General features: G+C 38.6%; 1 protein-coding gene across 4 annotated transcripts in view; it reads left to right on the top strand.

The window, feature by feature from the left end:
• The window catches only part of tcf12 (transcription factor 12), an 85,704-nt gene extending 65,614 nt beyond the window's left edge, over positions 1–20,090 (top strand). For 2 of the 4 annotated variants that reach the window (XM_008405386.3, XM_017304011.2), the window contains exons 13-21: positions 1,139–1,277; positions 7,701–7,774; positions 9,166–9,237; positions 9,696–9,887; positions 13,910–13,997; positions 14,073–14,232; positions 15,275–15,504; positions 16,461–16,614; positions 17,487–20,090. In XM_008405386.3, coding sequence (XP_008403608.1) covers positions 1,139–1,277; positions 7,701–7,774; positions 9,166–9,237; positions 9,696–9,887; positions 13,910–13,997; positions 14,073–14,232; positions 15,275–15,504; positions 16,461–16,603 — 1,098 coding nt within the window. In that variant the 3' untranslated portion in view covers positions 16,604–16,614; positions 17,487–20,090. The remainder of the gene's footprint in view (positions 1–1,138; positions 1,278–7,700; positions 7,775–9,165; positions 9,238–9,695; positions 9,888–13,909; positions 13,998–14,072; positions 14,233–15,274; positions 15,505–16,460; positions 16,615–17,486) is intronic. The other 2 variants (XM_008405387.3, XM_017304012.2) reach the window with 2 other exon arrangements.
• Positions 20,091–25,714: the final 5,624 nt, after the last annotated feature.

The raw sequence follows: 25,714 nt of genomic DNA, 5'->3' as shown, positions 1-25,714 counted from the left end.
TTTTTTAGCAGTCTGTATGATGTTAAATGTGACTTTTTAACATTTGTCTTATCAGTTACGGGCTATAACTTGACCTCAAGTCAGGCTGAGGAAGCAGTAAATTAAACTTAATGTTTTTGACCAATTTTGAGAAAATTTACAGTAAAATCAGAAGAAAATGTGGAGATTTGTTGATTTTGTGTGAATTTTGCAGATCTGTGAAAAACTGGAGGGACTTATAGATTGTAATAAAAAGCTACGGCGGGCCAGATTTGGCCCCCCGGCCTTGAGTTTGAAACCTAGAGGAACCTCCACCTTGATTCTCCAAGTTGACTGGAAAACCATAAGAAGACTGAGGTCTTTCTATCATTCCTGCACAAGTGAAACAGTTGCTTTCAAGTTCGACTAGATCTTAATTCGTCCCAGAAGTCTGTTTTTCCCCCCCTTGCTAATTAGTCAGGATTCAGTGGTGAGACATGTTCTTTTATGGCATAAACATTCTATGATTAAAAGGGGGAAAAAAACAGGAATATGTTTATATTTTAATCTAGTGCTTGGTTAAATAAATGAAGATCTGATCTCCTCAATCTCGAAGCAGAACCCGACGAACTCTGCCTCACCTACCAAACAGAGCAGCACTGAAACAAAAAGATACGCTGAAACCGACATGACTAATAATCGTGGCGTCTCATGGAAAACTTTTGTCCTAGTTGTCCTCTTTACAGGAGCGGCAAAGTTTCAAACGGATGCAAAAATAAACAACGGTTGGATCCTTGTAGATGTTGATGTATGGACCACGGCACAATCTCTGGCTGCAGACTAAAACATGGCCCTGGAGATTTTCTGTGTTTGGCTTAACGGGGTTTCCAGGTTGGGCGTCTGCACCTCCAGAAACCTCAGTGGAATAATAAGCAGAGTGACTCGATCGAACACAACTGTCTTCATACAAGGGCAACACAAGCTGAGAATTTGTCTTTATTTGAAAAGCTGCTCAAGAAAAACAAAGAAAACAACTGAGATTGAATGAGAAACGTCTCATTTAATCTCTCAAGTTATTTGTCCCTTGGTGTTTTCATCACATAAACTGACCTGCTTGTGTCTCATTCTTGCTTCTTGTTAAGCAGGGCTGACTCTGGGCTGTCTTTCTTCGTGTTTCCAGATTTACTCACCTGACCACACTAGCAGCAGCTTCCCGTCCAATCCGTCCACACCTGTGGGTTCCCCCTCGCCTCTGACAGCAGGAGCCGCTTCGGCCGGGACCGTTGTGAGCGCCGCAGGGACCCCGTCTGCAAGGCCAGGTACAGCTCCAGCCTTCAGATTTTAATCTCTCTCACACACACACACACACACACACACACACACAACTTAACCTCTAAATACCAGCAGTAAGATTAAATAAATGGATTCCATACCAGCATGGAAAAGCTTCTTTACAGCTTCAGGATCTGAGCCAAATGTATCTTTTTTTGATGCAAGTCTTTCCAAATCTCTGCCTCTCTAACAAAGCTTGTGCTTTCCTCAAGAACGTGCTGTATCAAGTCATTATGTTGCCATATGTTTTATTTTTTATAATCCTAAAAGTCTTATATATCAGTTAGGATATTAAAATAGGAAAAACAATGTTTTTATTTCAGAAAAAGAAGTCCTGGTTTTACTAGAAGCAAATCTGACAGTTACTTCTTGTGTCACTGTTTAGACAGTTCATACATTGTGTTTGCGTTTTGCTTTGACCCAATTAAAAGGATTTAATTAATGGGGATCCAGTTTTAACTGCAGAAGAATAATAACAAGCTCATAAGAAACCCGCTGTTTCCATCCATCAACCCTGTAAACTTTGAAAACGACCGAATGAACAGAGATTATTTCTCTGACCTTGAACTGCAGCATCCAGAATAAAGCAGAGCAAACTAACATCTGTAAGGTGTGTAATTATCTCTTAGGAACGGTAAAAGTTTGGTCTAAATGTTTCTTGTCGCGCATCAAAACAAAAGTACTTTTACTGAAAGGAAGGTTTGAGACGAGGCTTGACGGAGGAGCTGCTGTAATCTCCCTTCCCTTCATAAAAGCTCAAGTCTTGCTCACAGCAGAATGCTCTGTTGCCTGTAGAATTGAACTGAGCGACTTCGGAGCAGCCGGGTGTCATTTGCATGCGATTTAATTAAAGCAAACACAGCGCACTGTTGTGCGTGTTGTTTGGTTTGGCAATTCTCAAATCAAAGGGAGTGGTTTCTTCAGGGGCTGCAGCGATTTCAAGCTCAGGACAACATATCAATTTTTTTTTTTTTTGTAGATCCATAAAAATTCTTCATGTTTATATTTTCCACCAAACAGCCAACAAGTGGCTTCATGCTGCCTCGTTCGAGTGCGCCTCCCACCCACTGTATGTGCTGTGCACTCTGTGCTTGGCACCAAAACACCAAACAGATGAAGTGAATTTCAAGGTCTGGTATTTGCCAAACTGTCGCAGATTTCCTTGCACTTGCCGTCGCACAGCCACAAATACGAGGCCCCTATGACTTTAATTAATTTAATGACTTTTACTGCGCGCTACATTCTGCTTTGATTAATCAAAGCCTGAGCAGAATGGCTAGTTGAAAGTTCTTCCAAAACTTAATTAAATACCACTTTCAGCTTTAGAGTAAGTCTAATCATTTCATACTTGCTCTTTAAGCCATGTGTGAACAGTTTCTAAGGAATCCATCCAGCTTTGCCTCTCATCCTCTAAGCAGTGCAGTTAACAACTTTGATGATATTTGAAATTTAATCTTTTTAAGTGAACAAATACAACATTAACCTCAAATAAGAAAGTTGGCCTTTTCTTATCTGCGCTATATGAGAGGAATAATAATGAGACTTGCATTAAAATCATAAGATCAGCGCTGTGTTGGTCCACTCTTCGCCACATATTTTGGTCTTACAGAGCTAATCCCTGCAGACATTGAGAGACTTTTTCTCTCAGCTTTGTTAATTTACATCCTACCCGACAGAATAACATTCATTCTTTGACTTATCTGGGACTTTATTTTCAATTTAAACCAATTTCCAAACCATCTCTGGGCAAGCTCTTACAAAAGAAATTACGCCGCGGCTTTTAGAGTGGTGAAGGATACCAAAATCTTACATTTAAAGTCTTTGAAGTGGGTCCTGGATTACTGTTCTTGAAAAGCATTTCATTCGTGCAAAACTGTTTTATTGACTCATAATAGCAGCTCTTGGCATTCGCCCTCCTTTGTAATGAGAGAGAATTTAGAGAGTGGATTTGTTGTAACGTAATCCTGCTTTCCACTACAAGGGCTTTGTGGTACTGTATGATTTTTGAGGACGGACACGCATGTTTCCCTCTAAATTGTAATTAGTTTCTGCACCAAACCCCAGAGCAAAAACAGAGAAAAAGAAAACAGCTCAGCGCGTCTTTTCACGCATGAGAGAGCAGCAAAAACTCGTTCTCGTTTGTAGCGCGCCGGTTGTTTAAGTACGGACAAAAGAGATGTGCGTTACAGTAATAAGGACTGTCAGAGGTGTTGACAGAGGTGGGAGAGTAATGGAAAGAGAACGAGGGGGAACGGTGAGGGAAAGCCCGGTGTGTTGTTTTAGCGGGCAGTTGTGTCATGTGCGGTAATGGAGTGGCGACAGCTGTCTCCACGTATGCCCCCTCATCCTCAGCTGTTACCCTGCCCCACGGACAGCTGTTCTCCAAACACACACACACACACACACATACACACACACAGAGAGGGAGAGAGAGAGAAAGAGAGCGCAGACTGGAAAAGACTTTTCATTTGCCTTTGTGTGAAGGAAGGTGCCTCTGACTCAGCTGATCCAAACTCTGATGACTTTCTTCATCTATTTGCATCACATAAGCGTAACAATGATGATTAATTGAACTCTTAAGCTAATAATATGGAATACATTCATGTCAGGCTGCAGCAAAGGGATATTGTGTCTCTAATTATTTGCTCTTATTGGGCCAGAAAAAGAGCAAGTCTTCCAAATTGGCCCAAAATTTTCTCTCTGTTAATGTTAGTTGCAAAATCCATTCATCACCGGGATTACACCAATATACAGCACATTACTCAAGACTGGTTTGTTCAATTAGCCCTCTCCGGTGCATGTGGGGAACTGAGCCTCAGGCTAATTTTTCACAGCCGCCAGCCAGCGAATGCTCATGCGAAGTGCTTTCCTCACTCACCTGGGAGGGAGCTGAGGCAGAGCAGACTTTCATTTCCTTCACTTTTAATAGTCTGTTAATTAAAGTCTGCTTTCTCAAAGGCAGAGTGTGAGGGAACATAAAAACCCGAGCACAAAAGACTTTAGAGGTTCAGTCAGACATTTCAGTGGAATTAATTAATGGAAAATGCTGGGAACGGTTTCCTGGCGGTAGGGAGGTGTAACTTTTTTTTTTTTTGTGCTTCTTCATCAGCTAAAAAATACATTGCCCTGTTTGTAGTGAAGAAATTATTCTGTTTCTCCTGTTATATTATGTACCGTTTATCACAATATTCTGTAGTACTATTGTAATAATGATTAAAAAAAAACTATTCCTCACTTCTTTTTTTAGGTGTTGCAGCATTCAAGGTGCTGCGCTTTAAAACATTCATATTTGAAAGAAGATCTTGATTTATACAGCTAATCTGCACATCGAGACTTCATTTAAACATATTCCCAAATTTACTGATGTTTATTGATGCTCTCATGGAAAAATATAAAGAACAAAATAGTAAAAATAACATTTTAGTCAATTCTTATTTATGATGAACAAGAAGCGATACAATAAATGCCCATCGCTATCATTTGAACATAAAAACCCTGTCATGTTTTGAAGTATGTTTGTTGTTTTTAATGCTTTTCTGAATAGTGCATGTTTATGAGGATGAAAGTTGAGGAATTCAGTGCTTTTTTAAACACAGCTTTACCTCAAATTTAAGCTCAAATTGCATCAATTAGACTAGATGTGCAATTTAGAGGTTCACATTTGCAGTACGCTTACATTACACAAACGCAGAACGGATGCCAGTAAACATGTGTGGCAGTCTGTGTTAGCTGGCGTTTTATTTGTGCATGCTACAGAGAGAGGTGATTTTCCGATGAGTTAATTTTTTCCTACACCCTTGAAATGCAGCTGATGTGATGGAGGCATTGGTCTCCACACCATGACTCTCCAGGGCTTTTACAACCTAAACTATTTCCAGACAGCCAATTGTAAACAATGGAAAATCGGAGCCTTCTTTTGGTGGTTGAGCAGAAACATGTGGGGGTGGGGCTGTGCAGCTACTATATGCTCCATGTAGAAAACTCTGATCATTCCAGTAGTTTCTCTTAATTCTTATTGAAATGACAGGGGCGACTGTGGGTAGAGAAGTTGAATTGTGATGTGAAGGTTGTAGGTTTGATTCCAGCCACATGTCGACACACTCCTGGGCAAGGCACTTAACCCCAAACTGCCCACCGATCAGTGTAAAAATGTGAATGTGAATGAGGGACTGTAAAGCGCTTTGAGTGGTCAAAATGATTGGAAAAGCTCTATATAAGTTCAGTCCGTATACCATTTAAATCACAGGAGCATTTTAACAAAGAGTCCGTTCACACCAGCCGTCTTTAGTCCACTTTAATCAGACTCTAGTTCGTTTGGGGAGGAGTGATACTGATACGGACCAAGAAATCAAACTCTGGTCACCCTAAAAAGTCTCAGTTCCAATGCATATGTTGATGTAAGGTCCAAAAGCAGGAAGTGAACTACAGCACAAGGCATTCTGGGTAAATACAACCAAAACAAACGCAAGAGTCTGATGCTAGCTGGAGAGAGGTAGCTCATGTTTTTTTTACTAAATCCTACAGCAGCTAAAATCTGACTCTGCTCCATTTCTATTTACGTTTTGTGAAGAAGAAAGTTGCGTTCATGTCTTCTGAGGTTTTCATGTCGTTTTCATCAGTGGTTGTTGGTGCAGCGCCCCCACAGGCGAGGAGGGGAACAGGTTTCTCAAAGAATTTGGTGCATTTGAATGCAGTGTGAAATCAAACCACACCAGCTAAAAATGTAACAAATGTTGCAGTTTTACCAGATTTCAGGTGTGAAAACATCCAAAAGGCGTTTTGAAACCGTAGGTTTTCTAGGTCTTTCTAACCCTACACTTAAAAATACATTTCTGTTGTAAGAAGCGCATAGCTGTCTTCATAAATGAATTTCAGGGTTTACACTAATTAAAACAGTATGAAAGCCTCCATCTGTGAGCTGTGCGACAGCAGGTCTCATTTACAACCATGTAGGTTGAGTCTGGCGTCCGTCCACAGGGAAGGACGCCAGAGGGGAGCGGGCCGGACCGGCCAGAGACACCCTACCCTGGAAACAACCTGGAAAGATTCAATATTGTCTAAGCCCATTGAGATTTTTTAAATGTACTTTAACACATTGTCTCATGTTACATGTGCAAGACAAGTTAGTAGGACAGTCATGCAGAAGAAAACGAAGGGAAGAAGCGTTGCGTAGCTTCAAATGTGACGAGCAGATGTGGATTCCTTTTCTTTAATTTACACCAGATCAAATCAGCTTGATTTGTCTTCCGGTGCTGGCCTGCAGCTCAGCCTCTTGGCTCTCACACGTTCACTGAATCCAGAGTGAGCATTTACAAGCCAAGCTGGAAATCGTAACCCCGAGTGAAGAGAAAGCTTGATTACTTTACATCAGGACAATCTGATTAAGATGCAGTAGTTTTCTTTATTTTGAATTTCTGTCCAACTTTGTGTAATAAATGTTTGCAAATATTTACAGCTGCAACTTGGATAAAAAAAATGTTTTATTCAGCAGATTTTTTATTTTATACAAGATGCAAATGAACAAATAATTAAATTCCTTTAGTGAGCGCTTGATCATTGGACGCAGTTAAAATCCTTCTAACCTCAACACATGGGGAAAACTTTCTCTGTTTGATTTAACGTTACTTAGCTCTAATTTGCTGATTGTTTTTTTTTTTGGGTTACAGGTTTAATAATTGGATAATAAAGTTACTTAATTGGAGTATTTTGCTAAATTTTAACCTGATGAAGCCAAAACTCAGGGTAAAACATATTTACAAGACAATGAAGATTTTTTTCCATCTTAAATACAAAATGCATTTTTTTTTGCCCTTTTTTAGCTGCATTGCTGTTCTGACTGTGTTGTTCTGTTCAGCAAACGTCCATTTTTGAGTGTGTTTTCCCATATTGTTTAATTAAAGCACCTATGGAGAACGTTCTGTCTCTCTCGACTCCAGCTGTTGGAGAACAAAGAGGCCTCGCTGTGTCAAAACGTGTTAAATGTGCTCAGAGACAGAGCCAGTCTCTAGAAACTAGTGTGAGTTTTCAGGGCTCACTATGGTTTCTGATATGGTTTCTGGACGCTGCAGAAACCATATCTTGGTTCTGCCCGATGCCGTGAACGTCTCAGGGTGGAAGTGGGAGTTAGTCGAACCCTTTGCTGGCTCACATTTCAGGATGCAGTCCAGCCTGCAGGAAGTGATGCAGTTGGATCTTTAAAAGATAAAAATATCTTAAATGGAACAAGAAGAGGCCAGAAAATCAGGATGTCGGTGTGTTATGACTGCATGTCATTGTGTTTGTCAGCTACTTTTTGTGTGACGTGTGGATGATTCAGCAGGACTCCCCACGGCTCCTGATTGTGCTGATGTGAAACTCAGCCGCAGCGTTGCTAACTACGACCCTCTTCGCATCATTTCCTCTCCTCCCAGGTGCCAACCAGTGGCCCCGTGCGAGCGGACAGACTCCCTCCTCTCCAAACTATGAGAACTCCCTCCACTCGCTGGTAAGCTCCCGGCGACTCGACCCTGCGATAGATACGATATCCATGAGCTAGCATTACATGCAGATTCCTGTCCGACAAATGTTCTGCTGAGGAAGACGGGGGTCGAGGGATAACCAAACTGAACAATACTCGTCCCTCGGGGCCTGCCATCTGTCCCCGGCTCCGAGGGCCCGCTCCCGGGCGTGGATGACAGTTGGGGGTGGGGAGGGCTGAGCTAAGCAGGCTACAGTGGGAGGGTGTGGAGGGATGGCAGCTGTTTGCTGAGCCACTTCTCCTGAATTCCTCCGCTGCCATGCAACCAGAGCCGAGGATCACATTTCACCCAGCCCAGCTACCTGTTGACGTTCATTTGCATTACCTGCTGCAAGCCTGCAAGCTTTTAAACACAAACCACCGGATAATTAGAGGCGCAGGAACATGTAACATAAAACAATCACCACACTGCAAAAACACAGAATCTTCGTTTCTTACCATTTGAAATTAGACAAAGCTAACTTACACTCACAGATTATTTCACTAATAATAAAATAAAGACTAAACTTGTTTGCTTTTGAACTATAATAAATGAAACAATCACCAACATATTTGATGGCACTCATCAAAATATGTTCCTTCAGTTGTTGACTTTATGGTGTTTTCTTTATAACTTTGTAATTTTGTGTCTTTATTATGTGAATCACTTTGAACTGCCTTGCTGCTGAAAAGCGCTAGTCAAATAAACTTGATTGATTGATTGATAAAACACATTTCCCATGTTTTAAGTCTAAGTAGTACGTTAATTTTGTAATAGAAGACTAAACTAAAAGATTCTAGGTTTTTATTCAGCCTGGATGCAGCAGACATACATTCTCTGCACTGTTTTCTTGTAAGTGATAAATATTTCTACTGGCACGCAATGAAGGAATGCTTTCATGATGAGGATTTGATTAAAAGTGTTGAAATAAAACCTAAGTTTCCCTGCTTGTTGAGTCAGAACTACCAGGAAAATGAAAAAGTCCCATCAGGTTCAGGAGGCGATGAAGAGAGTCAGAAATTGGATTAAAGCAGAGACGAGTCATTTTACTGCCAAACGTCATTTATTAAAGCTCGCAGAAATGCATCTAACTTAAACATTCAGTTTTTCATCCCTATAAACTGTTCAGAAGAGCGAAATAAGATCTAAATAATACATTTAAAGAATAAACCCCATGAACAGTGGCGTAGTTTGGGCTGTTAAATGTGCAAACGTGGAAACATTTTCATCTTTTCAAAGTGGACGGTCAGCAGCTGCATGCTTCTCTCCAAATCCCTTACTTCTTCAGAAAAGCAATCTTTATCTTGAGTGTGTTTGTGGTATTTATAGGCTCTGATCTCTTCTTATAATTCTTTTTATTCTTATTTGACTTTGCCAGAAAAACAGAGTCCATCAGCAGTTACATGAGCATCTCCAGGATGCCATGTCTTTCTTAAAGGATGTCTGCGAGGTACTGATCCGATAGTCTACATCCATGCATCCTCCATGCATCTTCACCTTTTTGTTTTGTTGCACAAACACATTATTGGTTTTAAAAGTATGATTTTTTAAATTTTTTTTTACCCAAGTTGCCTTTATTTTCCATGTCATGTTGTCTTTTCCAGTCATTCCAGCTTGCAGCGATTATGTTTGGTGCAGATTTATAAATGATTGTTTGATCAGACGATTAATAGAGAACAAAAGCGGACAGTTTGTCTTTGCAGCTCAAGCTGAAATGGCTGAGTTTATCTTGAGTTTGAACGGCCGTCTTTATCTTCTGTTTCATCCCCGCCCCTCCAAGTCCTCACCATACAATCAGTGTTTTCAGTTTTCATCCTAATGTGCTTATACTAAGCTGCTCTGTTCTTCCTTTTCTCTTCTACTCTTTCCCTAAATCTTTGTTTCCACAATCCCCCCCGGTCCTTCCAGTCTCGGATGGAAGATCGCCTGGACAGATTGGATGATGCAATCCTCGTTTTGAGGAACCATGCAGTGGGCTCCACCGCCAGCCTGCCCAGCGACATTCACAGCCTGCTGGGACAGGCGCAGAACGGGCCAATAACAACCATCGGACCAAACTTTCCCGCCTCTGCACTCGTTCCAAGTCGGACTGCGGCGATGGTACGACGAACGCTTTGACGTTTTCATGTATGGTTTGCATTAAAACTCCCCCCATCGCAGGCTCAACCACCTGCTCAAAGCTGGTGGGCCGCCACGAGTGAAAACTAGACGTTTTCCACACATGAATAGTTGAATTTATACCGACATATTTTCCATAAGCGTAATGGCTGGCCTAAAGCTCACCCTCCTCTGGAGAGCGGCCGGGGTGAAGGAGGAATGAGAAAAGCAGGCGCAGCGAAGAGAGGTTGCACTTCTCCGTAGGACTTGTTTGTATTTCTTTTCCTCTTAAAGTCGAAGCCTCTTGAGGAGACGGAGAATGCACAACCCGGAATAAATCAGGATGTGTTCATCCAGTCTGAGGTATTTCATTTTCTGCAGCCAAGAGTTTTGAACACATCTGCAGGGGAAATCAAAACGGGACAGCTCATCTTGTTGTAATCCGGAGTTGTTTGGAAATAATTTGGGTCACTCAAAAACTATGAAAGAAGCCGAGCAATGTCGGTTTTATTATGGATGCAAATCCAGATTACTTGTTGTAACAACAAAGCAAGGCAGGTTTATCTGTGCAATTAAAGGGTAATTCAAAGTTATTTAATGACGTTTTAACAATTTGTTCTGGGTTTTAAGGAAGTTTTATCCAAATTTAACAAGCATAAAAACTTAATCAAATGCCTCCATTTGATTAACACAACCCTGAAGAAATGAGGCTCTAGCTGTCAAACTCAAGACCCGGGGGCTAAATCTGGCCCGTCGTGGATTTTTATGTGGCCCTCTGAATTCCAGTTTTTGCTCCAGTTTTTCAAAAATCAGCAAAATTCACACAAAATCAACAGATCTCCACATTTTTTCTCAAAATTGACCAAAAACATTGAGTTTAAGTGGCTGCTGCCTCAGCCTTACTTGATGTCAAGTAGGGCGATTAAAAAAAGAAAGTCACATTTAACATTATACATTAGCATAAATATCATAAAAAAATATTTCCAAATTATCACCACAAAATCTGTGATTCTGATTGCAAAAAACAGAAAAACAATCACAGAATCCTGGATGTGAAATGAAGCTTATTTCATTTTAACAGTTTAATTGGTTTTATCAGTAGATTCTGGCACAACCGGCCCTTTAAGAGTATTCAGGTTTTTAATTTGATTTTTAGTTTGACGGACGTTGGATTAGCTGCGTCTGCCTGGTGGAGTTTTAAAGAAGCAGGAAGAGACGCCATTTCAATGATCCAACCTGCTGAAACCATTCATGAGGTTTTCTGTGACCCAGGTAGACTCTTTATTCCAGCTTTGTGTTCAAATGTTTAGTAACAGAATAAAATACGGCCTGGTCCGTGATGATGGTTTTTGCCAGCTGGGTGTTCTTTGGACTCAGGAAGTCATGAGAAATGTTGTTGAGATTAGTAATCTGAGATTAGGGGAGCAGAGATGCCAAATTAAAGTGGGAGCTTTAAACCAAATTAAACCTGGAGCTCTGAGGAACTCTACGTTGTTTTTCACCGAGATTTATGATTCACAAATTTAGTTCTGGTCCTGGAAGTAAAATATGAGCTAATCTGGCACAAAGCCATTAATCCCACCCACTTTAACTAGCAGAACAGAGATTTAATAATATTACAGATTATATGACACATTTTTTTCTTTTACTTTGTTAAAGTAAATATATGTTGACAGTTATATTTACTCAGTTATATTTACTTGAGTAACTCTTTGAAAAAAAATAACTTTTAAGATTTTTGTTTTTTTTTTACAACGCTGTCCTTTTTATTTATTTATTTATTTATTTGTGATTTTATTAAGTATCTCTACTCTTACTTGAGTTACATTTCTGTATTTTCTGGACCCACTGAATGAAAAACAAACGTCTTTTAACAAAAATTCACCCTGAACAGACAGACACCTGCAGTTCCTGCTGAAATTTTCTAAGTTTTATATTGAAAGAAACTGATTTGAGGAAAATAAATACCTGATTTTGATACTTTTAGTTACTTTAACGAATTATTGTCCTTTTAGTCCTTAAAATACAAACATTTTCACTTAACTTTAGATTTAGGTCCGTCTGATTCTGTAAATGTTAATATTAGATGATTAATAATTTAATCAGTTACTCAGGACTTTTGACCAAATACTTTTTAACTCTTACTTGATAATTTCTTGGACAGCTACTTTGTACTTTACTTGAGTAAAGATATGATGAAGTTCTGCTACTTTTACTTTGTGCTCTCTGCCTACCTCTGTATGTTGATCACATTTGACCAAATGTTATCATTTCTTCCAGTGTTTCAACCTCTTACTGTTGTTGAAATATAACTTGACTCAAAATGAAGGAAAGCATAAAAACACAAACATGTTATTTCCTTACATGTGAGACCAGCAGTGCTGTCGATAATGAACGGAGGTTCATCCTTCAGGGTTTTAGTTCGTGCTGTTTGAAGGCGGCGTGTTTTGTGTCGTCGTTTCCTGATGCGGGTCGTCGTCGTGACCAGAAACGCTTCTGTGCTCGTCAGAGGAGCTCGGTGTTTGTTGGCTTGTGGCTCTGATGCTGACCGACTGTGAGATAGAACATACTGTGTCTGCGCTAACACAGCGCTTCCTGTGCGGGAAGAGGTCCCTCCAGACGGGGGTCCGCGGGTCGACTCCCCGCCCTCTGCCCCCTCGCTCCCCTTTTCATCGCCGCTTTTTAACAGCCCAGGAAATGTGAATGGTTGGAAACGTGTGTCTGAGCCCAAACAGAGCAGCTCAGCTGTATGGTAATCAGGCCCAGCCGTGAAAATGGCAGCGCTCTTTTCTCACCACAGACCCCGGCCTTTTTCCCTCCTCCTCCTCCTCCTCCCACAGACAAAGAGTTGTTTGGACACCTGTTGAGCGCGCAGCAAAGATTAGCGTAGCGCCAAGGAAGGGGAGGATCTCGGCGTGGCAGGGTGAACAGAGGCCAGCAGTGGCTGGGGATCACATTCCTGGAGGAAAGACGGAGAAACTCTTCTCCCAGCTCCTCCACTGGGAGCCGTTTTGTGTTTCAGCATGTGATGAAGGACGGACTCCATCCTGCTGATTGTTTTATAGCAACAATCTGTAAAGAATAAGGGATTTAGTTTAGGAACTTGGACTGAGAGCAGTTGAACATTTTTGGAAAAGAAACTCTGGGGAGTTGAAGCCTCGCTAAAGAGACGTGTTTTTATTTGTGGCTCCGAAGAATTCGATTTGAACGCCGCTTAGAAATTAAAGAGAAGAGCAAACTTTATGCATCGCATAAAGAATTAAAGTGAATAAAACAAAGACACAATAAAAACATAAGGTTATATAATGTGAAAAATGCATGCATCTGCAGCTACAAAGATACTTCCACCATCAGCATGTGGAAAGATTTTCTGCTTTAACTAATGTCAGTGCAGTGTAGGGAGGATCTGTTCACCATTTCTGATCAAGCAGTTAATGCTTTTTATTCTGTTTCTACATAATTTGAACCAAGCGAAGCTAAAATTATCCCATTAGAGGAAATTTAGGTAGAAAATATTTACAGAAAAATATTTTTTTCTATTTTAAGTGCAAAATGTATATATTTTTATACAGTTTTGCCTTAATTACTGTTTATTCTTCACACTCTACTTAACGCTTATTTGATTACTAAAATAGTTGATTATTTCAATAATCGATTATAATATCATGTGTATTCTACCTGCTCCTTTTTGAACAAACGGACGTGATAATTTGTTTTATTGTTTATTTTTTCTTGTTTTTACTTTTTTTGTCTGTTCAAAATAAATAAATAAATAAAATAACTGAATAATCCCAACAATTCAATTCAATTCAAAGATACTTTATTAATCCCAAAGGGATCTCAGATTAGATTAAATTAATCCTGTTAGAAGCAGCTCTTAAAATAAATCAGTGTTTCTCAGATCTTCCTGCTGGTAGAGCTTCACCGTAACGAGGTTTTCTCTTTTCCAGGCCGTTTTCTCCTCTCGTTTTATTTTAAGCTCTTCTGTTTCCTTTCTGCTCATCCACTTCCTGTCTGCGCTCCAGCAGGGCGGCGACGACGCGGCCAGCCTCACCAACAGCCATGGCTCCACGTCCACCACGGAGCTCAACCACCAGGTGGAGGCCTTCAGAGGTCAGAGGTCACCCTTCGTGTTCCTCACAAAGATCTGCAGCCCTGCGATGTCTCACCGCTGAGTGTTTTTCGCAGGTCTGACTTCCGTGCTGTCCGGTCATATTCCTGCCTCCCTGGAGCTGAAGATCGAGAAGCAGGAGAAGGACGACATGCATGACAGCCTGTCCGACAGCAAATCAGACGACGAGAGCGATGGGAGAGACATAAAGACGCCCAGGACAGGCCAACGCACGAGGTAGGAAACGATTAATCACCATTAATCGATTGCTGAAATAATCGTCAACTAATTTAATTATCTGTCAATCATTAACTGAAGTAGACGAAAAAAGAAGCAAAACATTCAGAGCAATAAATGAGTCAAAACGGCTTAAAATATATAAATATACATGTATGCATCTAGGATAAAAACACTTTTGTCTGTCAACGTGTTTCAGCCAAAACTCGAGAGGAATCGATTTATCTTCAGATTCACTATAGGAATGATACGTTATCGCATTGATAGGATACGCTATCGCATTGATATGATACGTTATCGCATTGATATGATACGTTATCGCATTGATATGATACGTTATCGCATTGATAGGATACGTTATCGCATTGATAGGATACGTTATCGCATTGATATGATACGTTATCGCATTGATAGGATAGGTTATCGCATTGATAGGATACGTTATCGCATTGATATGATTACTTATCGCATTGATATGATACGTTATCGCATTGATATGATACGTTATCGCATTGATATGATTACTTATCGCATTGATGTAATACGTTATCGAATTGATATGATACGTTATCGCATTGATAGGATAGGTTATCGCATTGATATGATTACTTATCGCATTGATATGATACGTTATCGCATTGAAATGATACGTTATTGCATTGATAGGATACGTTATCGCATTTTAGGCAATGAAATGTTTTTTTCTTATTTAAAAAGAATTAAATTTGTTGTTTTTTTGCATATTTTAACGTATTCCTAATGGTGCATTAAAAGGCGAAATCAAAAATATTTAAAATGTATCATTTTTTTATGTGATTAATCGTCAGGACAATCGATAGATTAATTTGAAATCATTCCTGTTGGGAATTCACCTAATCCAAGAAAACGAAGGATCTGAGTGTTAGATTCTGGATTATTATTGGATTAATATATTTAATATAAGCTGTTTGGTTTGGTTTTCTTCTCCCACCCTCTCTCTCTCTTCTTTCTCTCTCTCTCTCTCTCTCTCCTCTTTCTCTCTCTTTCACTCTCTCCCTTGCAGCATCACTGAAGACGAGGATCTGAATCCGGAGCAGAAGGCCGAGCGCGAGCGCGAGAGGAGGATGGCGAACAACGCCCGCGAGCGCCTGCGGGTCCGAGACATCAACGAGGCCTTCAAGGAGCTGGGCCGCATGTGCCAGCTGCACTTGAAAAGCGAGAAGCCCCAGACTAAACTACTCATCCTGCATCAGGCGGTGGCCGTCATTCTTAGCTTGGAGCAGCAGGTCAGAGGTCAGTGCTGCAGCGCTGCTGCTGCTGCTGCTGCTGCTGCAGATGAAATGTCAACGCTGCCTCACATCACGTCAACCTTGGGCTTTTCTTTTAAAACACAAGCAGATCAGCAGGGCGTAAGACGCTTTCATTTATTCACGGAGTCATTGTTAAACTGATTTATTTATGAAATAAGGTTTAAATGTGAAAAGATGCTGGAGTTGGTCTTTATTTTACACAACATGACTGGATACAAATATGATATTCTTCAAAAATCACAAATTATTTTTCTTCCTTTTCACCACAAATCTTCAGAGCCGAAAATATTTTAGATATTTATGACATTTGTGCAGTTTAAAGGCTTATTTAGAAATAAGTTGGGTTAAAATCAGGAAAATAACTGGAATAAGTAGAAATAGTTTGAGAAGCGTAAAATAAAAATGAGCCTCGCTGAAGGCTGAAAATTTAATTTCTTAACAGCAAAAAAAAAGTTTGCAATTCAACGTCCATAAAATGTTTTTCAGATAACATGTATGACTAATATTCACATTGTAAATTAGATTCATACAGAAATACTTGTTACAGCTGCTCTTAATAGCTGTGGTTCTGATTTGAATTGTTCTGACATCAGAATTATAGCTACAAATAATTAATTTTTCTAATTTGGTTCAAAAAACCATTTTTTTCAGCGCATGTTTTAATATTATATCTGTATTAGGAGCTTCGCATATAGATATCGGATAGTTTTATCACCAATCCTGTAAAACCTGCAGAAAGTCAGTGATTTCATCTTTATGTCCTGTGTGTTTATAGCTCAGTTTTTAATGACAGTTTTATTCTTTATGCCTTTAGTAAAAGCTTATTCTTGAAATTATTAACACGTTTTTAATCTGTCCATCTTTCCTTGTATGTTTGTTTGATTCTGAATCTCCACCACCTGGAATATAAGTTTGTTTTCTGTGTGTGTGGATCTGCAGAGAGGAACCTGAACCCCAAAGCGGCCTGCCTTAAGAGACGAGAGGAGGAGAAGGTTTCCGGCAGTTCCAGTGACGCCCAGCAGGGGCACACTGGAGTCCATCCGGGCCTGACCGACACGTCCAACCCCATGGGTCACCTCTGAGCAGGAGGCAGGTACGCAGCGGCTCCCAACTGGGTTTCATTTATCTATATTTAACATGACAACTCAATAAACTTAATATATCCACCTGGACAAATGTAATTTTATTACTTGTAACAAATTAACAGAATGTTTTTAACTTGGATCACCTGTTTTTTCTGATTCTCCAAACTGTTTTGTTTTTTATTACCAAACAACCAAAATAACAAGAAAGAAACAGAAAAACACAAAACACGTCTGGTTAATTTTGTAATTAACCTGTTAATTTTATTTGCATGAAGTAAGAGAGGAATCATTTACGACAACATGTGAGGTAAAGAAGAAAACGGAGGAGTAAATTTTTTTCTACAAAATGTTTGAGATTAATTAAAAAATGTTTTCCAGCAAATTCTTTACTTTTCAAACTCTGAAATTTCCAAAAACAAAAATTCTCAAAGATTTCTGTGACTGTTCTAGAAGAACTGGAGTTTTTTCCAGCAAATGTTCGACTTTTGAAGCTTTGAAATTTACTTATTTTTTCTATGAAACTTCTGAGATTAATCTAAAAAAATTTCCAGCAAATTTTCTGCTTTTCAAACTTGGAAATTTCAACGTGTTTTTTTTTTTTTTTTTTTTTCAAAGAATTCTGCTGTTAATTTAAAAAATCCTGAGTTTTTCTAGCAAATTTTTGACCTCAAAATTTTTGTATTTTTTTCTATTAAAAATGTCTGAGATTAATGAAAATTGTTTTCTACTTTTCCAACCAGAAATTTCTGGCCGTTCTTTTGGCAGAAATGTGTTTTTTTTCTGACTCCAATGGCTTCAACATGTCAAATATGTCAAAGTTACGTCTTCTGTTTGGTTGATTTTTGATTATTGGCGTCTGATCGCTGCGTCTCCTCCGCAGATCGATGCGACGCGGCTCACTCCTGGCCCATGTGAGCCGGTGAACCTGCTTCCCAGTGACGGACTGGACTCGTGGTTCCCACACCAGTCGCAGGAGTCAGACCACTTGAAGCGAAACTAAAAGAGTCCAACACGACCCAGCCCTCAGACTGAAGAGAGCCAAGCGTCCAGCTCCATCCACCGACCAGTTTTCATCTGAAAATTTCTCCCCACAAAGAAAAAAAACCCACATATCAGTGTCTGCAAGAAGAAGAAGCGCGTTGCTCCTGAACAATCAGAGACCTACGCAGCCTCCGCCAACCGTACGTGGAAGTTGCCTTGTGCCTAAACTGAATTGACGAATGCATTGTAACAGCAATTTTATTCTGTCTGTCTGTTTTTGTTTTGGTTTTTTTTCTATTTATTGAGCTGTATGGTGTTTGCCGAAAGGGAAGGTTTGGTAAAATCACAGAGAAGCGAGCGGCTTTTCAGTCGAGCTATAGTTTGCTGTGTCACCGTTCAACCAGAGCACTGCCCCCTGCTGAGACCAGGGGAAAACATTTGAGAGGATTAATTTATTGGCCAGTTTAGACTAATATTTATACCCTGCAACCAAAAAAATACTAGCTTTTAGATGCGAACAACAGAAATGTCCAATGTTTTTTTGTTTTTTTTGTTAAAGAAGATATATTATTTATATTTATTTGCTTGATTTTGCCGCTGGCCACGTGTGAAACCAAAACTACCTAATGTGTATTTTCTAATGGTGATTGGCAAACTGTAGTTTCGCTGAAGGCTCAGATGTAGTTTTGTTTTTGTTTCCCCTCCGTTTAGACATTAAGAAGCAAACTGGTTAGCATTCCCAGCATATTTAGTGTCTTAACTAAAGTAAGAATAGGACTTGGCGTCCCTCTGCCATATAGTGTTAAACAAAAAGCATGTCAATGGTTTTACAGACTCCTGTCAGCATTTAGCCTCATTTCCTTCCCATTGTTGTTGTTTTTTGTTTTGTTTTTGGCGTTGTCGCCACCAGCGAATCAAAATGCTTAATGAGATGTAGTGAAAGAGTAGAAGTTGCAAGAAGTTTTACAAAAAAAGAAAAGAAGAAGAGAACGACGACCATGCTATCTCCTGGCCCGACGAACATATCAGTTTTCTTTTTGTTGATATTTCACTAATCTTCCAGCTCAGTTATTCAGAGTTCTGCTTGTCTGCGAGTCCGTTCTTTGTTTCGACTTCCAGCCGTCTAAGTTATTCTCCAGTTCGGATCGAGGCGGTTAGTTTGAACAAACGCCAGGTTTCCTTTCACACCTCAAAACGTTGATCATGTTTCTGTTTTCCCCAGCAGTGTGCATGCTTTACATCTCTCTTTTTGTATCTTTGGTCTTAAGACTTGCTTTATATTCCATATATTTCTTTGTACATTATGTGACTTCCTCCATTCGAAGCGAGGCAGGCGGCCACGTTCACGAGTTTTCATCCAGAATCAACGATTCGCAGCAGGAGTTTACATTTATTATGACGAAAACTGTAAAATGATGTGTGTCCTCTGACTGAATGTGGCATTATTCTTCTTCCTCTTCTTCCTCCTTCAGTATTTCATGTCGACAGACTGAGGGTGTCATCTGTGTCACTTCCAGCTCTTATTTCCTTCATTTTGTTTGCTGTTCTTCCTTTGTTTTTTTTTTGTTTTTTTTTTTGCTCCTTTGTTTGCCAAGTTAGACTTTGCTGTATTCCCAGATGCTTTCCCTTGTATAATATATGAGAAAAAACAAGAAAATCAAAAGAAAAAAAAAACATTTGGCTTATTTTTCACTGTAGTTAGTCTTTTATACAATAATAATACTGTAAGAATATTTCTTGAATTCTAAATATTACTCTTTCTAGATTTTTGAAAGCAAAAGTTTTGAGTAAAAAGTTTCTTACTTTATTTTACTATGTTAGATAGTAAAATGTACGGTTATTTACCATAACTTGTCAATTATTACAAGAGATTTACAAGCGGCAGAAGGCGGCGGAGCTGCGGCTCGTCGTTCTTTAAACGGCGTCGATCGAGCTGCAGATTCCTGAAACCGAGACTTTCGTCTTCCTCCTTGGTCTCCGCTGTTCGCTGATAAAACATTTGATCTTGTGTCAAATAAGAAAAGGTGTCGATCTGCATTTTAAAAAAAAAGAGAAAAAAAGACAAAGGTAAAAAGATAAAACAACTGTGGCGGTGGGAATTTGAATTTTCTGTCTTTTACAGCAGGAAAACATGTATATAACATTTATGTTGCAATAAATGTGCCATCTTTTTTTAAACTGGACTGTATGTGCATTCATTTCCCTCTGAGCAGAGAGGTTTTTGTTTCTGTTGTCCTCTCAGATTTTACCTTTTCTCCCCAACGCAGCAACATTTTCCTGTAAAGCAATGAAAACGAAGGTCGCCTCAGAAGAAAGAGTCTCGATTATTAGACTTTATTATTGTTTCTGTTTTTGCTTTTGGAGACGTTTCTACAGTGGATTTAGGCCAAATGAGTGTTTTATAGTATGTAACTTCTTTTTACCAGTGGACCATTGTAGTCTGTATGAAAAGTAATATGAATATATATGTTTCTATTTTTAATAAAGTGTGATAGCAGCGTGATGTGCTGTCGTCCTTCAATGCCTCAACGTTTCCCTACAGTGGCAGCAGAACTGAGCCGATATACAATTACATCCAAGTATAGTAAAATATCATTAAAAGATTTATTAAATTCAAACAGTGAGACTCTCACTGACGAACCTGAAGCTTTTGTTTCTGCTGATTTGGATGAAAACACTTCTGTTTTGTAGAATAACACCAAAACAAAAGGATTTGTATGTTTATCTGAGGTAACTTGGATCTTCAGATGATTATTTTTTAAATAAAATCTGATTTTTCTCCTGTGCATCAACGATCCAGTGACCTTCACCTGCAGGTAAGAAACGTCCGACATCGTCTCTGTTCAGGAGCGAAAGCACAACATCAAATGTTCTTTTCTAGTTTCTGGAGAAAATATATTAATGCACTTTAAATACGACTAAATTACAAGCAGCTATAGGAGATTGTTTGAAATCAATAATCCCGTCATATTTATCACATTTACTGGCTCCACTGGCAGATTATTTCACTTATACTGAAGTATGGAGAGCCATTTGAGCCAAACTTAAATAGGGAAATAAATAAGTAATTGGCTTCTTTATTCTTATTTATATTCATTCATTTATCTATTTCTCTTGATAATGAGGGTCAGTGTCTTCAGGCTACAGGTTAGTTAATTTAAGTGGCTAAATTAAATTTAAAAAAATCTGTAGAATGGGCCAACTTTTAATCGATTAAATTATCAGAATAATCAATAACTAAAATCACTAGTTTCACCCCTAACTGGATTTTTAGAGAAGCTGAAAATAAAGTGAATTCAGAGGTAAAAGTTGGAGAAATATAATTTTGTGGAAAAACTTTGTAATTTTTTTTCTCTGGGTGATCAGTTGTAATTTTCTCCAAATACAAAGTCGTTATTTGTAAAACACGCAAGTACCTTCAGTCTTTAGGGATTACTTTTAGTAGGGACTGAATATTATGAGTTGGTTTTTCGTCTGTCGGCCATATTGGATTTAACAAAACTTTTCTTGCACTTGCAGTGGATGACCACTAGTTGGCAGTGTATTGTACGATGCACAAGTGTCCACTAGTGTGGATTTATAACATAAAAATCCAGAAGAAACGCAATAAAATGTCTTTTAGCTAGCTGTCCACTGCAGCGACCGCTATGCATGAAAGGCTTAATTTGTTACAAGTTCATCCAATTAAGGTTTTTTGTTAAACAAACGTAGATAAAGTGAGTTATTTAGGCAGATAAGAACCTTTACATCATAGAGTAAACCAGTAAACATTACATTTTCTTCAGTGACATCGTTATAAATCAAAATGTTGGTCAATGTTTCATTTATTTTGGTCCATTTTTTCTCTCTCTCTCTTGTTTTTCAGTGTTTCTGTAAGCCCGTCCGCTGCTCTGTTGTCAAAAGTCCCTGCGTGCCTCAAACGCTGTGACTCCACATCTGCACCGAGTTATCTCCACGATATCAGCGTGGGTCTCAGCCCCGCCGAGGTAAGACGCTCAAAGGGGCCAAAAAACGCTGACTGCCGTTTCTGTCTGCGGCGTAAATCGCAGAGCTGTCATCAGACGAAATCCATGGCAGAGCGTGTGAGAGTGGTGGGCGTACACGTTTTCAGTGGGAGTGGGACCACCATGTTTGAAGGCTGACTTCCTGTCATGGCTGCTGGCTGAGGCAGCTGACAGAAGGTCCTTGGCTCCCGTCCTTGAAAGCGGCCCAAAGAGCCGGCTGCTCCTCCTGCGCTGACGGTGAGATCATCCAACGTTCAGGAGGCAAGCTGCACCAAACCAGCCTCATCTCGTCACATTTCTCTCTCCGGTTCTTCTTAGAGGCGCTCATTTATGGAAAATTATCACTTTTCTAACCTCCACTCTCCGTCCGCTGCAGTGTTGCTGCGGAAAAGGTTTGAAATCAAGACACAAACTCCACACTAAACTTTTATTTCTGTCTGATTATGGACTAAAGTGGATAACATTTAGTGTCTAGATGGAAATTATTTCCTTGGTTTGTGAGTGAAGCTGCTTGTAGTGACTATTTGTCCAAAATTCAAATCCCAAAAATCAAAAAACTTAAGATTTCAAAGTGATCAAAGCAAAAAGGTGACTTCAACTCAAAGAGCCACTTGATGCACCGTGGGATTCAAAAATACCAAAAGTCAAAAATGCAGTTATTTTTTTTAAATTTATTCCACAGTTCAGGTAGAACAAGTTACAGGCTAGTAGATTGACTGACTGACTGGTAAAAACCATGTCACCACCTAAAGCCTATTTAAACACCCCAAACTGAAATTAATTAACTAATTTAACTGAATTACTAGCCAAAAACCTATTCTAAATAACTAAAACAAAAATTCTAATTATAAATCAACTAGAATATAAGCAAATAAAAATTAGCTAAATAATCAAAATTCTAAGATTTAACTGAAAATAGAGAAATAGCTCCTACGTTGCCCTCCCATCTTATTAAATTTAAATAAAACTGTTGTCAAACATTTGTGCAGCTTTCGTTCGTGTTGCATTTTCATTTTAAAGCTGTAAATTTCTCCATATATCATAAATTTACAAAATCAAATAAAACATGGTGCCAATCAACTCTGCTATGCTTGTGCAGCAAAAAAAAAAAAAAAAAAAAACATTTTAAGAACATTTTTGCCCCCAGAGATCAACCTGCCTCCATCCCCACTGGATTAACAAAATCAAACTAAATTGATTTAAATTAATTGTTCTATTTTGGTGCTAATGTTTTGTAGCACAGTTGTTTGACACCATTAGTTTTGGTGTCATTTGGTGCTGGTTGACCTTTGATGACCTCTAGAAACATTTATCAACATCCTTAAACTGATAAAGTAGACCAAAAATACTTGATGAGATGTTTTGTTTTTGCAGTGTGTTGCATCACTTGTAGTAAAGCCACAAAAAAGTAATTTTTCAGCTACACATATTAGCTTGTTTTTATGTCAATAATTCTTGAATATTGATCTTAAAAATACTGCCTGATTATTTCACCTTTAATTTAATTGTTCCTGTGTTATATAATAATCTGCTAGTGAGATGTTGTGATTTTACAGTGTATCAGTTCCTGTAAAACACTGTCCGTTGTGTTTCAGAAATTATCTTGTGTATTTGGGATAATTATAAAAACTTTTCTACTTCTTTTTTAAATCAGAGGCTTATACCTTCTTTGTAGTTGATGAAAACTTCAGCGAACATCTGACTGTGATGCTCCCTCTACTGCCCCCTGCAGGCTGTCGCCAGGACAGCATTTAATACTGGAACAGTGTTGGAAAAATTACTCAAATACTGTATGTAAGTAAAATTTACAAACAGACAAAAAATAAGTACTTAAAAGTAAAAGTACTTGTTTTGGTCTAGAACACGTGTGTCAAACTCGAGGCCAGTTTTTATCTGTTTGCTGCCAAATTATATCAATCAGTCCCTCCAGTTTCTTGAGAATTATTGTGGAAATTCATTCAAAATCAACAAATCCCTGCACTTTTCTTCACTAATAATTGGGAGTTTATTGCAGATTTTTTTCAAAAATTGTCAAAAAACTTTTTTACTTGTCCTAAACAGCTGCTTCAGACTTTACTGATATCACAAATGAACTCAAATATTGCAAATATTTCCAAATTAGTTCCACAAACACAAAAAAGTGAAACACAAAAAGTAACATAAAATCCTGGAGGGACTGAAATATGTTCAATAATATTTAATTTTAAGAATTTATTGATATCTTAACAGTTTGTGAACAGGTTTTATCAATACATTCTGACCCTTTAAGAGCTTGATTTGGTCCAAAACGAAAACGAGTTTGACACTCCTGGTCTAGAATATCATTAAGTGACCCTGTATGTGTATATTTTATTTAAAAAATAAGGATTGTTGTGCCATTTTAAGGAACAATTCTGCAGATAATGAACATTTTTATTGTGTTCAGCTTCGTCACAGAGACTAAATAGCAGAGTTAAATCAAAATAAAAAACAGGAAGGATTATGCTTTTGAATGTTTTTATTTAGCACAAAGCAAAATCAAAGTGTTATTTTAACTGCAGTGAACACATTCAAGTATAATTTATCTGCCTGAAAAAAGAGACGTAAACAGAGGAACAGGCACTGATAATTTCCCCTCAGTTTGTCATCAACGCCACAGCTAAAATGTATTTCATAATCGACCTTGAAATGGGTCACCTGTGAGCAAAGTTAAATTTTCTGACGTCATTTTGAAAGCGGGGTCGTTTTCTGAATCGGTTAACTCGACTAAAATCATTGATTGTTTTCTGTAATTTTGTGTTTTCATGACGTAAGCAGCTTGAAGCGCCTGGTTGCTGAAATGTGATATAAATATAAACATGACAGATGAATTACTGTCAAACTAATAAATGAAAAAAGTGCGTTTGTGACATGAATGTAACGCAACACATTGTAGAAACGTAATGGAGTCAAAAGTACTCATGCTAAATCTACTTGAGCACAGATACATGAAATGTGTATTTATTTCAGTAATAAATGGATTCAGGAAAGCTTTGTGTCAGAACTGGGTCCCATACTGATGCTGAATGTTTTGCACAACTTCAACTGACTTAAAACCAATTTAAAATCAATATTGATTTTATCAAATGGATCTGATACAATCAGCTTCTGTGAGTTCACTGAAGAGAAACTGAACATCTGCAGCAGCTGCATTACCGAGGCTGGACTTCTCCTCAGAATCAGAACCGGACCGGGCGACGCACTGAGCATGCTCAGAAAGCCCAGCTGTGGCGCAAAACAGAGATCCTATTGTGTCCCGCTGCAGCAGACCCAGAGGTTAGGAGGAGTAAATACTGTGTAGCTGCACCGACTGCAGACACAAATATAAACAACAACACGAGGAAAAGAGCCGGCTGGGCCGCAGATCTTTGAGTCAAGCAGTAAAAAAATGAAGAGACACTTAAAACGATCAGGTTCTCTGGTTTTACTCTCTATTGATGTATGTTTGAGTGAAATGAACATTGCTCTTTTATTCTATAAGCTACAGATATCATGTCTCTAAAATTACAAGCAAAATTGTAGTATTTATTTGCAGAAAATGAGAAATGGTTGAAATAACAAAAAGATGCAGTGCTTTCAGAGCTCCAATAATGCAAAGAAAACAAGTTCATATTCATTTTGAAACAACAATATTAATGTTTTACCCCATGAAGAGTTCAGAAATATTAATATTTGGTGGACAAACCAGGAGGTTTTCAGTGCAGTGGACTCTTAGTTTTTACCAGCTGTAATTGACGTCAGCATCTGATTTTCTTCCTCATGAATGAAAAGACCAGAATGAAACAAACTGAGATTTATTTTATTTTATATCTGTGAGAAATAAAATTACTGCATGTTCCCTTTTTACACATCTCTCCAAAATAAACTGAAGTTTTGGTTGATTTATTCCTCACATCACAATCTTTGATTTCTAACTTTTTACCTGATTATAGGTCAAACATGTGGAAGACCAAAACTGACGTAATTAAAATTATTTTACTTTTGATTAATGTCAGTTTTGGTCCTCCATACAAAAGTTTTTCTGTATGAAATCAAAAATAACTTATTATTTTGGTGTTGTTTTTTACTCAGATTTCCCTTTTTGCTTTTCATTTCTATTTTGTTT

The sequence above is a fragment of the Poecilia reticulata genome, chromosome 3 (genome assembly GCF_904066995.2).
Source record: "Poecilia reticulata chromosome 3, P_reticulata-male-v2, whole genome shotgun sequence".
Classification (NCBI taxonomy): domain Eukaryota; kingdom Metazoa; phylum Chordata; class Actinopteri; order Cyprinodontiformes; family Poeciliidae; genus Poecilia; species Poecilia reticulata.
Note: the sequence above shows the minus strand (reverse complement) of the source record. Positions and strands in the feature narration are given on the sequence as shown.